The following is a 15,705-nucleotide window of genomic DNA, read 5'->3' as shown; positions in this document are numbered from 1 at the left end:
AAAGTGAATTTATTAGCCATTTGTTAATTGAAGCAAGGTGTTTAATAGGTGAGTATTGGCAGGAATTGGAAACAAATACTGGAACATTATTAGTTAAAAAGTTAACAACATTCAATATAAAGAAGCAGAATAAGAGAGACTGAAAACTTACATGTGTTAATAACACACCCCCCCCCCCCGGCCCAATTCTGGAGTAAAACCAGAAGCACTACACAGCAATGTTGGATTCCATCCCTAGTTGCAGGGCATACTATCAGTTCATGGGCTCCAGATTTGGAAAGCACCCTACATCAGTGTGCCTCCAGCTGTTTTTGAACTACAACTCCCATCATCCCTGACTAGCAAGACCAGTGCAAGGGATGATGGGAATTATAGTCCAAAAACAGCTGGAGGCACAAGGTTGGGAAACACTGCCCTACATGAACTGATAATGTGCCTTAGAATGCGTCCAGATTTTTTTGCAATAGACAGGGTGGGATTGGTGGCAAAATGTGCAGCCGATGAGTCTGTGTGGGAAGAGTTCTCTGAGCAGGTTACAGGTTGGAAGTTTTCAGTGGCCAAAATGAGACTCCTAGAACCTCAGTGGTGAGGAGAGACTCTTCATGTTATGAGGCACCTTTTTTCCTATTGTTCTCTCCTCTCCGCTCCCCCTCCCATGGCAGAACTGTGTTCTGTAATAAACACAAATTTGCCTATTATAGTAGACAGCAATTTATGGTACCCTGTCAACTCATTCACTTACACTGCAATTACTCAATGACAAAACATGATGATTGCATGTAAATATACAAAAGGGAAATGACTGGGGCTATAGAGAAGTGAAGCATCAAGGGAGAATATTTAGAAGCAGTACAAAGTTGGGTAGAAGGCAGGTAGATAGTCATGGCTTTATGAATTTTATTACCAATTTGACCTGGTACAAGGAAAATTCTTACGTTTACTATGATAAAGGTTATACTTGTGTTCTGAAATGAACCTTAGAAGCTGGGCAGATAGTACCTTAGAGGGCAGATCTACTCCATACATTTAAAGCACACCCAATATACATTAAAAGCACATGCTTCCCCCAAAGAATCCTGGGAACTGTAGGTTCCTCTTACTTAGTTTCAATTCCCTGGACCCTTAGCAAACTACAGTTCCCATGATTCTTTGGGGAAAGTCAGGTGTGTTGGATGTTCTTCAAATGCACGGTGTGGGTCTGTGCACAAAGAAATGGAGCAAGGGTGAATCCAAAATGTCACAGAAGAGAACAGTCCAATTTAGAAGTTCAAAACATGGGGGAGCAGCACTTCTTAGTAAGAATTCAAGGTCAATATAGCAGATAACAAAGTGAGCATGAGTTAGCCATGTGCTAGTCATGTGCTGCTGTAGCTTACAAGGCCAAAGCAATCTGAAGTTGTGTCAACAGGAACATTGTTTCCATTATGTGCTAAAAATAATAGTACTGCCCTTATGCTCAGAATTCTTGCTCAGAAGTACAGAACAGTTATTTCCAAACAACTTTCATTGACTCTTTGGTTATTAATGAATGCCATACACCAAGAAGGATATTGACAGATGGCAAAGGATGTCTAGGACCATTAACTTCTTATCAAAACTCACAATTTTGATGGAGAATATAGCTTTAGCCCTTAGACAGGGATGTGGGTGGCTATAAGCAGCATTGGTGGCCTCAGGGGCACCCGCCCTTTCCCCAGTTTTCTAGGCCTCAATATTCCATGATGATGTGTACACACTGTGAAATGTGCTCATGTCACTCTCACACACCTCGTGGTGTGCTCACATCGTCACATTACATGTGCATGCACAGCATGCAGCGCCTGCCCCCTCAATCACGGGGGCAAGCCAGCGTACCTGGTTGCCATATTCACTTAGTTGAAAGGCCAACACAATGAGAAAGCAGCTGAAAATACATAGGCAGGGACTGAGGCTGGGTACCATGCAGAAGCAGCAGCTTTTGAAGCAGCTGGCTACTAGCAGACTTTCTAAGTGACAGAGCTGAGCCTTGTTGGCAACAGCTGGCAATTTGAGGAAGGGAGACAGGTAGGAAACTGGCAGTCCAGAGGTCAATGCTAACAGGCTTTGTACGAACAGTACTATCATACCTTGGGTTACAGACACTTCAGGTTGCGTGTTTTCGGGTTGCACACCGCGCCGAACCCGGAAGTACCGGAATGGGTTACTTCCGGGTTTTGGCGCTCGCACATGTGCAGAAGTGCTGAATCACAACCTGCGCATGCGCAGACGCGGCACTGCTGGTTGTGAATGCTGTGGGTTACGAACGTGCCTCCCGCACGGGTCATGTTCGCAACCCGAGTGTCCACTGTACATTTAAAGCACATCCCCTTCCACAAAGAATCCTGGAAATGGTAGTTTACCTCTCACAGAGCTATAATTCCCAGAACCCTTAAACTACAGGATTATATGGCAAGGAGGTTACTTCAAATGTGCTTTAAATGTATGATGTTTATGCAGGCATTATGAATTCTTTCTGCTCTGAGGGAAAGATAGTGGTCTCTCCCTTTGCCTACTAGCTAACTCTCTTCCATTGGAATCAACAAGGCTGTAAAAAGTTTTTGATCTTTGGGTTGACACCTTGCTCAGGGGTGTCTTGCCCATAGAGGCAAGTGACGCCAGGGCACCAAGTTCTGGAGGGCGGCATGGAAGAGGCGGAGGCTGGACAAGGCGCCTCACAGCATCAGCTCACTGCCCTCACCCATCTCCGCCATGCTGCGCCCAAGCAGCACCGTGCCTGGAGTCTCCGCCTGCCGTGGCCACCGTGGCAAGGGCGCCAGGGAAGAGACGGAGGCTGGGCACACCACCTCCCAGCATCAGCTCGCCACCCTTTTTTTTTTTAATAAAATATTTATTAAGGTTTAACAATTACAAATAAAAGAGAAACAGACAATAATAATAAGAGGGGGAGGGAATTACAATACTTCAAAACTATAAAGAAGATACAATACTAAAAAGAAAAACGAAAAACAATACAACTAAACAATAACAATAACATTTAAAAAACACTAACATCCAGTATTTTCGTATCTTTATCCTTCATTTACTTATTTCCTTGACTTCCTCACACCTCCCTTTTTGTATTCTAATTCATAATTGTTTCAGCAAGTCCTTTCCCTCTTTCTCAAATTTTGTTCCATAAATTTATCTTAACACAATTTAACCTTGAATTTTTCACTTTAACCCATTCACAATCCAATTTAACTTAATTCTTTACAACCTTTCTGCTCAGACCATGTAAATTCACTCCAGCATCTTTCTAACATTCATTAATTTTACAATATTTTTTTAAATATACTTTAATTTTTTTCCAATCTTCTTCCATCGACTCTTCTCCCTGGTCTCGGATTCTACCAGTCACTTCCGCCATTTCCATGTAGTCCATCAGTTTCATCTGCCATTCTTCCCTGGTAGGTAGGTCTTGCGTCTTCCAGTACTTTGCAATACGTATTCTTGCTGCTGTTGTGGCATACATAAAAAACGTTCTATCTTTCTTTGGCACCAATTGGCCGACCACCCTTGCCTGCCTCGCTGAAGCAGCACCGCACCCAAAGCCTCCGCCTCTTCCCCACTGGAGGAGCCGCCCTCCAGCCGCTGCCTGTCTCCTCCAGCCCCGCAAAGCTGCCGGCAGCGCTGTAAAAAGGTCAGCAACTCTGGGAAACGGGGGCCGGGGGGGGCAGCGGGAGGAATCTTTGCACCACGGTGCCGGATATACTTAAGACGGCCTTGACCTTGCTTATGATTCTTGCACCGCAAGGACTTTCTTACCAAACAGCCTTTATGTTGTTGTGACTTGGCTATTTATAAGCAACAGGTTTTATTTCGTGAGTATATTGCTGTGAGACTTTGGATTATATATCGGCGCAAGGCTGCAAGCCTTTCATTTGAAGCAAAATACATCTCAGCGATCCATGGAAACAAAAGTGCTGTGCTGATTGTAAATGTTGTCTAACTTGACTACCTTTGAAAGGTTGCTCTGTACGCTGTAATCTACAGTAAACGGGAGAACAATTATTTTCATCTGGTTTAAAATCTAGGCAAATGCCTGGCTCAGCTATTATCTCCCCGGGTTTGTGCAGCTCTCTTTTCTTACTACATTTAAGTGCATTTTAATCCTAGGTTTCCCAAGTGACTTCCCTTCCCCTTTCATTTCTCCCTCGCTTTGTCTTTTGATTGTAAGCCTGCAAACAAAGCTAGCATTTCCATTTTACAGGGTAGTTCAGGTTTCCTGATTTTATTTTCCCATCAGCCCTGTGAGGTAGGTTTAGGTTTGATATAGTGAGCAGCGAGATTCATAGTTAAGAAGGGATTGAACCCAGACTTCTCTATTCCAATAAACAATATTTTCTAACGTGTATTCCTCCCCTGAATACATTTCAAATCTGCAACAACATGCAATCATTCCACCCATAATGATATAAATGCAGCTGTTTTCAGAAGTGTCCTTAACCAGTTTGATGAAACCACAAAAATGTGGTGGTTGTGTGGAAAGAGCCACCTATTTCTTTAAAAGCTGGTTCTCTGCCTGTATTTGCCGCTGTTGATTCTTCTTTTAATCGCTACAATCAAATGTCTATAATTTATTGTTTTCCAGCACCATTAGCTATATTCCAGCAGCTGTGGTAGTTTAGATGTTCAAACTCAACCTAATTTAATAAAGGTAACAATATATTATTTATTTATTATAAACTACAAAGGTATGATAAAGCTAATACTATACTTTGATTTATTAGTGCTCCATTAAGACTTATATTTGTTGTAATAAGGTTACTATCTCTTTAGTTGACAGTTGCACAGGTTTGCATAAGGCTACCAGATAAAACTTAGTTCCTGATCCTATTTAATTTAAAAGCCAATTACCTTTAGTCCCTTTCCCCAGTTAATCTTGGGGAAATGACTGCAATGCGTTATATGTGGCACTGTCTCTGAAGATGGTTCAGAAATATCAGGTGCAGCAGACTTGGGCCTCCAGGTTACTCACCGGGCAAGATGGGTTAAGCATATAATGCCAATCCTGGCCCAACTGCACAGGCTGCTAGCTGGTTTTGATCTATAAAGCCTTAAACAACTCAGGACCTCAAGGACTGCCTCTCGCCATATGAACTACTGCAGTCCCTGTGATCATCATCTGAGGCTCTTCTTTATGTATCTCCCCCATGAGAGGTCCATTTTCATCCCAAAATTGGGACGCTAGGAGGGGCATGCCTTCTGGTCCAGCACTTTTGCGATCGTCAGCAGAGTTGTGCCAGAGCGCTGGACCAGAAGACACTTTGGCGTGCCCCTGCTGATGATTGCCAGAGCGCTGGACTGGAAGGCACTCTGACACTCGTCAGCAGGGTCATGCCAGCTCTGGTGCAATCCTGCTGACTTGTGCCAGAATACCAGAGCATATTTTGGTCCAGTACAAATAATGGGACATTCCAGGATTCAAACAGAAGCCAGGATTAGCTTCTGTGATCTGGAGTGCCCCTCTTAAAATGGGACATTTGGTGGGTATGGAGGTCCAGGGGGTGGCAACATGAGAATGGGCCTTTTCTGCAGTGGCTCCCCACTTGTAGAATGCTCTCCCCAGGGAGGTTCAGCTGACACCTTTGTTGCATATCTTTAGGTGCCAGGCGAAAACATTCCACAGGCTCCCACACAGAGAACATCTCCAATAAAGTCATATTTGTGAGAGAATTTGGAAGTGCTTGTTACAGAATACTCGGGGAAGTTATTATACCCTACTAAATCTCTTTATAGAAAGTGTGTCGCATAAAAGTAAAGGTAGCCATGTTGGCCCTTAAGAAAATTTCCAAAATTCATACAAACAAAATGTCACAAAACAGTGTGCAAGTATTTGAGTACTACTGTGTGGAAACATCCTGGAAAGCTGTAATTGGCAGCCATATAAATTCTTTATTGTGCTTCTGCAATATACCAGAATAACAGGGGCCATTAGAACCCCCTTAGTGACTTGTCTATTTAATTGGGGCTCCCTCCTTGACCTGCATATTTAGTTGGAGGAAAGGCTGAAGTGGATCCAAAAGACTATGACACAATCTGTTTTTGTTCAGCTGTTTGTGGCTTTTCATTTTCTGTTGTGAAGAGCTGGTGATACCAGCAGGGATGTGTGATGCTTCAATGACATCCACCAGAATTGTTTTTCCATAACTGCTTACATGAGGTCATGTGCTATGTCCCATTCCATGTTTATTCCCAGAGATTTATTTTAATAAGAGCCTTTAAGTAACTGTCATTCTTGCTAATCATAGCGCATCTGCTCCTTTGGGTTCCCCGTTACAAGTAATTTAATGCTATTATTTTAGCCAGGATAGATCTGTGTCACCATCTGCCCTAGAAATTTTTTGATGGGCACTGGGAGGATGACTGGATTTTCCCTTATAATTAGAGTAGGTAGGCACGATCAAAAATTAGATTCCAAATTCCAAACTGGATTTGCAGGTTGATGAAACCTTTTCCCTCAGGATGTTTCAAGAAAGACACATTCTCTTGTCTCTTAACTTTGTGCTAGCTTTCTGTCTTTTTTATCACCATGAAGGGTCAACAGGAGTGGCAGAGCCAAGGTATATATCCACCTGTAAGGGCTCAATTTGTAGGAAAGCTGCCTTCGTCCTAGAAGCAAGAGAGGGCACTCCACATAACAACCCATGTCTTCCTCTAGATGGGGCAACATCTGATGGCATCAGCTAGGGATGCCAGGACTCACAGCAGCAAAGTTATGGATTATGGTGAATTTTAGGGAGCAACTTGACATAGCATGAGAGAACATGATTAGGGTTCTTATGGTGGTGGTGTTTTAAATTCATAGTAGCTGGCGGAATCATAGATCACAGTACTGAAAGGGGTGTGACTTGATTATTTTCCATGAAACATTTTTCCAATTAAAAGCAAGCCCCCCGGCGCTATGTGCTCCATGGGAGTAAACTTACAGATACTATGCTGGCGGTTACCAGACATCCCCGTTTCCCCGGGACAGTCCCCAGATTTGCAAATCTGTCACTGGACAAATTCCATCCCCAGAATGTCCCTGGATTTCATTCATTGTCCCCTGGAAACGTGGCAGTGGCAGCAGAGGCAAGTGCCGCGTGCTCCGGGTGCCATCCTGACGAGGGTGACACTCGTTGTGTCACGTGCGCTGTTGCCCCCGTACTCCCAGCTGGAGGAGGGAGGCAGGCAGGAGAGAGGATGAGCTGTATGGGGCTTTACCAGCACTACCGGCAAAGTGGAGCTCACCCCCCTTCCCCCAGGCTTGGGGTACACTTGGGAGTCGGGGGGCGCCGGCGCTCCCGGCTGATGATCCCGCTGATCTCGATCCGAGCCTGGGAGTTCTCTCTTCACCATCAGAAGGCTCTTCTTTTTTATTTTTTGCCTCCTCCTCTTCTGCCTGCAGCAGCTGCTGACTGGCGCCTCCTCAGTCCCAAAGACAGATGCGTTCTGGACAGTTTCTGTCTTCCATGACTCTTTTTAAAAAAGTCAGAAGAGAGTATGCGGGGAGATTGGGTGGTGGGGTAAGCCCCGCGCCCTCCGTGCAAGTTGCAGAAGGGAATCAGAGGTTGGCTGGCACTGCTGAGTAAAGTCTTGGTTTGCTGGGAGGGGAGCTTGCACTCTGAAATCCCAGCTGCAAGCATTCTGGCCTGCTGGAAATAAGTAAAATTAATCTTGGCTCCCGAAAAGGGATTTGGAAACCGAGTGCGTAGTAGTAGGTTAGAGGAAGTTGTCTGGGAATTTGGGGTTCTGGGGTTTCTCAAGAGTGGGGAGATACCTCTGCAGAGGACATGTGGCCTTGTGGTTAGCGCAAGGGCACCTTATCATCCATTGTTCAGGAAGTAGCAGTGGGGTGAGAAGGGGACAGCTCTGCAGAACTGGAGCGGAATCCTCAATTCAGGAGGGCATCATGGGTAGGAATGGGCGCAGCAATAAAACTGCTGGCACGTTTGCAAAGCTAAGCAGGGTCTGGTATGGTTTCACATTGGATGGGAGACCTTTTATTGAGATTCCTGCACTGCAGAGGGTTAAACTAGATGACCCTCAGGGGTCCCTTCCAACTCTAGAATTATGTGATTCTTTTATCATGAGATGAGTGTGACTGGAAAAAAATATGTGTATAACTGTGTATTCTGAGAAAACAGAGAATACCCATGAGAGGGCCTCTTGGGAAGGAGCTTGGGGCTCTGCTAGCAACTTATGTGGATGGATGTCAGTGTAATATCTGTGGGAGGAGGCAATTATGAATTTTAGCAATAAAAAAATATAGTATACTTTTATATGTCAAATCAGCAGAATATCCATTTCACAGCTATCCAGCAGGTCTACAAAAGCCAACTCAAGCTGAAATTGTTGTGTTGGTGGAAGCAGTGCCACAATTACCGGGGGAGAGTGGCTAGCTGGGTTTTTTGCCCCAGATAGAGCCTCCGGGAGGGGTGTCATTCAGGCCCCTTGCCTATGTGTGTATGTACACAAATGTGTGTGCCAAACTGGGTCTTTGACCCAGGTGAAATAAAGTCTACATTTGCCCCTGGATGGAAGCGGTGCTTCTAAATGACAGGAATATAATATTACACCAGGGCAAAACTTCTAAGGGCCTGTCCATAGCTCGTCTTAGTGTGGATTATGAACCCCTTGTGCCTCCATTGTTGTTGTTGTTTAGTCGCTTAGTCGTGTCCGACTCTTGGTGACCCCCTGGACCAGAGCACGCCAGGCACTCCTGTCTTCCACTGCCTCCCGCAGTTTGGTCAGATCCATGTTTGTAGCTTCGAGAACACTGTCCAACCATCTCGTCCTCTGTCGTCCCCTTCTCCTTGTGCCCTCCATCTTTCCCAACATCAGGGACTTTTCCAGGGAGTCTTCTCTTCTCATGAGGTGGCCAAAGTATTGGAGCCTCAGCTTCAGGATCTGTCCTTCCAGTGAGCACTCAGGGCTGATTTCCTTAAGAATGGATACGTTTGATCTTCTTGCAGTCCATGGGACTCTCAAGAGTCTCCTCCAGCACCATAATTCAAAAGCATCAATTCTTCGGCGATCAGCCTTCTTTATGGTCCAGCTCTCACTTCCATACATCACTACTGGGAAAACCATAACTTTTACTATACGGACCTTTGTTGGCAAGGTGATGTCTCTACTTTTTAATTATGGATAATAAAGCATGAATATTTTTTTTAAAAGAGGGGTCCCTGGATCCATTGAAAAAATCTGGTAACGATATACTATGCAGAAAACGGAGCAGAGGGGGAAAGTTTAATTAACCTCCCCCAGCTCTACAGTCACTATCTGAATGGATGCTTTAAAAAAGAAATATCTACTCATCTGGGACTCCAGATTGGTGGCCGTTGCTACATGGCACAGTTGTGGTGGGTCCATGGAGGCCACCATCTTCTGTCAGGCCCACAGGTGAGGGCAGGCAGTGCCCACTCAGCCAATCTGAGGCAGGGGCTGGGGGCTGGGAGCAGCCCATCCCCAGCCTATTTAAGGGTCTGTTAACCTGGGATTTTCCACCCACCCAGTCTTTAGGGGCCCACTTGGGGGGGGGGAAGCTGGCAAATTGCCTATGGACCTTGCTGTGGTTTATTCGGTCACCGTATTCAGGGCCAGGGAGGATTTTTCTCCTTCAAGCAAATTGGCTGCCTTGCAGGTTTTCACCTACCTCATAGCAACCACCACAACTTGTGCAGATAAGGCACTGGGGTGGATCCTTAGTCACAAGGGGTGACTCCGTTAGAGGGGTCCAGGAGGGGTGACTCTGTCTGGGAGTCCCAACGGTGGCCCGTGCAGGATCATGGCATCCAATCCATGTTGGAGGCGACTCCCCAGCACAGGTTTGATCCCACCAGGTTCCTATCAGGTAGCAGGTGGGCTGCCAGATCCCCAATGCCTTAGCCAAACCTACTCTTTCCTGTAACCAATAAAGTTGTAGCCTAATTCAACCCAACACCAGTCTCCTGTGTCATTCTTGCGGCTCTCCCTTCACCTGACATGGCCATTATGTGTCTGTGCCGGCAAAACCCTGGGAGACAGGAGATCACCAATATCTCAGGTAGTTTCTCCCTTATTCAGCCACCCCTTTGGCACCTGAGATTTCATGAGGCAGCACATTGTAGCCTATCTTTGCAGCCCTAAGAGCTAGAAATTTGCATTCTTAAGGAAAATAGCCTCAGAAATCAGAACTGCCAGAGCTCTTTAACAAGCAATCCTTCTTCTCAGGGTACTCTGGAAACACTAACTTTTTGAGGGCAATAGGGATCTCCTGATTCCACCCCCCCAAAAGGTCCCACCACTTTTGCAGGACATGAATGGTCATTTTAAAATGTGGAGAAGCAATATTCAACCTTACTCTAATGCACACACATTTACCCATAAACAAAAAATAAACAAACCCAGATCCTCGCCCCAAGGAGCTTACAATGTTGGCAATGGAAAGAGAACAGAGATGGTCAAAAGTAGGAGTAACAGTGGATGGGTGTGAACAAATACAGTTACAGTATGTATAAGTAAATGCTTGTTGCAGGTGGGGATGAAGATGGAGTCAGGCGAGGAGGCGAAGCTAAACCAAGAGGTCTGCCTTGGTGATATGGCTAACTAAACAGCTCTGAAGATCCTGATTTACCACTGTGGTACCTGATGGCAGGTCTCGATTGATTTAGCATGGGGCAATGTTGAATCTGCTCACCCTGTTTTATTTTGTAATTTCAGAAAAAGAGCCGAGAAGAGACATGTGGTGAAGGCAGTGGTGTAGAGATTTTGGAAAACAGACCATATACAGATGGTCCTGGTGGCAATGGGCAGTATACCCACAAAGTATACCATATTGGTATGCATATCCCCAGTTGGTTTCGGTCTATACTGCCAAAGGCAGCTTTAAGAGTTGAGGAGGAGTCATGGAATGCGTATCCTTATACAAGGACAAGGTACTACCTCTTATAATAGCTTTTCATTTCTGTAGCTCACTTAACAGTTGACATTGGCTTGTATTAACAACAGCTCTGTGTGGTAGATAGGCCACAAAAAGTCCCATTTTGTAAAATGGAGATTTGAAGATAACAGGTAAAATAAACACCCTCCTTGTTGTTGTTTTAATTAACCTTCACCACACATGGATTCAAGGGCATGTGCACGTGTTGATATTTGGCTTATGCTAAAGGAGTTGTCTAACTTTGCCAAAAGTAGCAGTGGTGCCTGAGAATGAGGGTAGAACTTCAATTTTTTGCATTTTAATGAGAAATTATCTAATTTGCACTTCTCAAACCAATGTGTGATTCAAAACTCAATTGTTCTTCAAAATTCTCACTTTTAATTTTGTTGTGCAGTTCTCCACCAAATATTGTGTATAAAATGCTCTTTTGGGGGAAAGTGTGCACAAAAGTATATACATTCATTAAAGTAGTATATTTTCTAAAATAATATATTTTTGCCAAGGTAGCAAACTCTGGATGTTCATCTTATGAAAACTAAGATGCTAATGAAATCTGTGCTACACTATAAGTCATTGAGGCTCCCCCCCCTCTCTTCTGGAAGAAAAGCACCTGTATTTATGTGGGTGTTCACATTATTTTTTGAAGCACTTTGGTGTGAAGAAGCTTTAGGTTAAGCTTCCCTGATGCTATTTCTTTCTCAGGTATACGTGCCCATTTGTGGAGAAGTTCTCTATTGATATTGAAACCTATTACATATCTGACTCAGGAGAGCAAGCCAACGTCTTCAACCTTTCCCCTGCAGAGAAAAGGCAGACCGTTCTTGGTGAGTATTTTCTTCCCACTCCCAATCTTTCATTCTGCCTAACAGTTGCCTGTGTGTGCATGTAAACCGTTTATATGTTTGAAGATGGCTATCTCCTCTCAGTCTCTCCTTTTCCAGACTCAGCATACCCAACTCCCTCAACCATTCCTCATAAGACTTGCTTTTCAGACCCTTTATCATGGCTCCCAGAACTGGACACAGGACTCCAGGTGTGGTCTGAGCAAGGCAGAATAGGGCAGGAGTATGACTTCTGTTGAATGGGTTGCTGGAATTCTGTTGATGCAGCCTAGAATAGCATTAGCTTTTTTTGCTGCTGCATCACACTCATGTTGACTCATGTTAAGTGTGTGATCTACTAAGACCCCTGGATCCTTTTCATATGTACTACTGATAAGCCAGATGTTTTATATTTGTGCAGCTGATTCTTCCTGACTAAATGACCTTAATTTTGTCCCTATTGAAATACATTTTGTTAGTGTGGGCCCAGTTCTCCAATCTATTAAGGAGAAGCTCATCTTGACTTCTGTCTTCTGTTGCATTAGCTACCCCTCCCAGTTTGGTGTCATCTGCAAAATTGATGAGCATTCCCTCAATTCCTTCATATAAGTTGTTTATTTTTTAAAAAAAGAAATGAACAGCAATGGGCCTAGGATGGAACCCTGCAGTTTTTATGTGTTTGACTCATGAAGTTCTATTTTTATATGGAATATATGGATAAAATGCAAAAGAATACTTTCCAAAAATGTGTTTATTAGGATAAATAGCATTAAAATGCTGAAGAATTTGGATTGATGAGGAGTGCTCAGGAGGGCCAGGGACAGAGGTCAGGGAACTGCATTCATCCCCTAAGCCTGAGGTTTCTCATCCCTAGATTGAGCAATTGTTTAACTCAGTGCAGGGCATATTATAGTGCCAATGTGCATGGTGCTTTAGCATATGCAAAAAGCAAGCTGCTGCCCTGAGGGGCATACACATCAAATTCTACAGTGGAAAGTTGGGAGATAGATGGAAATGCCGAGAGAGAGGATGAGGTGACAGGGAATAAACATGTTTGTCACCATCTGAATGTTAATGTTCCCCCATTCTGGACATTCACTGTGTGCCATCCATACATATCAAAGTCATATTCCTCATTACTAGGTGACAAAGGTACCATTCTTGAGTGTCAGATTTGGGAACTAGGGAATATGCACTTCATCTCTGGGCTCTTTCTTAAGGATTGCATTCTGGACCACCAAGAAAATAGAGTGAAGCTGATGTTTGTTCCTGGGCCTCAAACACATGGTGTGTGAGTGTGCCGGTGACAGCAGATATCTTAATTAGTTTTGGCTGCAGTCTCTGCCACACCAAGACCAGAACTTGCTGGCTGAGGCAGAGAGGAAGCACAGGGTCTGGTGATGTCAGTGAACTGCTTTGACTTTTCCAGTGTCAATATTTGGGAGGGCTGGTGCTTTTGCTTGGAGACTTGTAAATCCTCCTGGCACCGCTGAACTGTATCTCAATCTTTAAAGCATTCCTGCACATAATCAGGCAAAAGCTTGCTTTGGGGGATAGTGTTTGAACAGCCAGTACTCACCCAAATATCATTCCCTCTGTTTCCAAAGTTCTGAAGTGAGTGTGGAGCCTCACCATCCACACAGAAGCAAGATTATGGCAAAGGCGAGTCTCTGGAGCCAACTTATTGACTGCATCTCCTTGTAAAGAACACCTGATTAGCACTAGTGTAGCAATAACACCTCAGTCGTCCATGTACAGTTGATGGTGATGGATGTGTCATTCGGAACCCACAGACCAGTTAATTCTCTGAGAAAATTAACTGAAATGCTGAGACGTTTTTCAACCGGAATTTTAAATGTACCCCTGACACCAGTTTCTGCATAAAGGTTTATTTAAGAGGATAGTTAATTAGTTCTACTACATTTGTATGAAACCTCTTCCCTTTGTTTAAGTGTTTGTTAAATAACTCTCAAGGCTTAAAAAGGCAGAAAATGTGAGCTGCAGGAAGACTGTGGTGGAGCATTAGCAAACAAAACAGTGTGTCTGCACTGTCTGTGGGGCTGCCAGCTGCTTTGTGTCTAATGCAGAAAATGTAGATGCTTCCCTTCCTTCTGTTAAATCAGGCATGAGGGAACCATGAGGGAAGTTCTTCAGCCCCATCCTCCCCTGACCATTGGCTGTGATGGCTGGGACTGATGGGAATTGGAGTCTAGTAATAGCTGAAGGACCAAGGGTTCGCCACACCTACAGTAAATAATAAGGTCATATTCACACTGTACATTTAAGGTACTCTTATACCACTTTAACAGTCATTACTTCCCACAAAGAAGCAGTTCCCAAGCTGTTCTATACAACCTTCACCAACCTGATGCCTTCCAGATGTTTTGGACTTCAGCTCTCACCAGCCCCAACCAGCATGCTCAAAGGTCAGGAACAACATCTGGAGAGCACCAAGTTGGGGACAGCTGATGTAGCCAATACTACAGTAGATGGATCAATAGTATGACTAAGGCAGCTTCTGATATTTCTAAATCCTAAATTTCAACCTGCTGTTAATGTCCTACAAGTCCTCACCTATATGAATGATTCTTGGTGCACATGAGCAACAACATGTTGTTTTCGGTCTGTTTGACCTTCATGCTGTAGAAACTTGTGGAACTCCAGTTTAAATCGTCTGTGTTCTACAACCACATTAGAAAATGGTCAGTTGATATTGATGTAGCCAATTTGTTTGTTCTATGATTTAAACCTCTGAGACATAGCATTTTTCAGAAGAGATGTTGTGGTCAAATCGTACAGAGAATTCTCTGATTGCCTGCTACACACACACACACACACACACACACACACCCCTGGAGTAAAGTTTCTCTTTGAGACTTCTTCAGAGAAAGGAAACGCCAGCCTCTGACTCACTTGTATAAAGTGTTTAAATACCAGTTGTTTAAGTCTAAACAGTTATCAAAACAAAACAAAGCTTTGATTAAATTATGTTTAGAGTTCCATGCACTTCAATGTTTTTGTTTAAACTACTTTTCTGGACTTAGATCCCATTGATATTGTTAAAGATCCCATCCCTCCACACGAATACAAATCAGAAGAAGATCCAAAGCTATATAAATCAGTGAAGACCACAAGGGGTCCTCTGTCAGAAGACTGGATCAAAGAGCACAAGAACAACCCTGGGAGATACCCTATGATGTGTGCATACAAGCTGTGCAAGGTGGAATTCAGATATTGGGGGATGCAGTCTAAAATTGAGCGCTTCATTCATGATGTTGGTAAGTTTTTAACTCCTTGAGCTCTGCTCAGCATATTTGCTCCTGGCTCAGCCATTAAGAGGCTGACATTATGGAAGAATCTTGAAAAGCTGCCTGAGGCTGATGAGAATTGAACTCAATTTGGAGGGCCACTGTGTTTGTTGTCCCTGGGCTCACCCATAGACCACACCTTCCTACCAAAGGCTGGTGTTAGGAGGGTGCTGGCAGGGCTTGGCCCCAGAGCCAGACCAGAGCTAAGCCCAAGAACAAAGTTCCAGTTAAATCTGCATGAACTGGTTCAGGGCATGATCTGAAGGCACATGACATGGCAGCCTTATGGAAACTAAGTAGTTTCTGGTCAGTGCTTGGATGGGAGAATGCAAGGACTGGCCAAATACATTTTGTTGCCTGAGATTAAAGATAAGTTGAAACACACACCCATTCCACATACAGCCAGGCTAGCAATTTAACTTTATTTCAACATTGGTGATAAGACACCTTTGTCCACCACACCTGAGGGCAGCATCTAGCTTACACATACAAGGCAGGCTCTGGCTTCTAACACATTTCCGCTGCCCCACACACCCCAGCACCCAGCACTGGGAGTGGCCATCTCACTCTGCCTAATGGTAGGGCCAGCCCTGGAGACTGCATTGCAACTTAATGTCCTCAAATACATCAAAGAGTCCTTGCAGAACCCCAG

At 44.3% G+C, this 15,705-nt stretch overlaps 1 protein-coding gene across 8 annotated transcripts in view; it reads left to right on the top strand.

Moving 5' to 3' along the window:
• PITPNM2 (phosphatidylinositol transfer protein membrane associated 2) overlaps positions 1–15,705 on the top strand; it is a 186,349-nt gene that overhangs the window by 100,916 nt on the left and 69,728 nt on the right. For 7 of the 8 annotated variants that reach the window (XM_081841586.1, XM_081841583.1, XM_081841582.1 and 4 more), the window contains 3 exons: positions 10,705–10,919; positions 11,627–11,748; positions 14,790–15,023. In XM_081841586.1, the coding sequence (XP_081697712.1) occupies positions 10,705–10,919; positions 11,627–11,748; positions 14,790–15,023 (571 nt within the window). Of the gene's footprint in view, positions 1–6,564; positions 6,582–10,704; positions 10,920–11,626; positions 11,749–14,789; positions 15,024–15,705 lie in introns of those variants that run through there. The other variant, XM_081841584.1, reaches the window with a different exon arrangement.

The sequence above is a fragment of the Podarcis erhardii genome (assembly GCF_964252035.2).
Source record: "Podarcis erhardii genome assembly, chromosome: 15".
Lineage (NCBI taxonomy): Eukaryota > Metazoa > Chordata > Lepidosauria > Squamata > Lacertidae > Podarcis > Podarcis erhardii.
The sequence above is the reverse complement of the archived record's forward strand: the minus strand, read 5'-3'. Positions and strand labels throughout refer to the sequence as shown.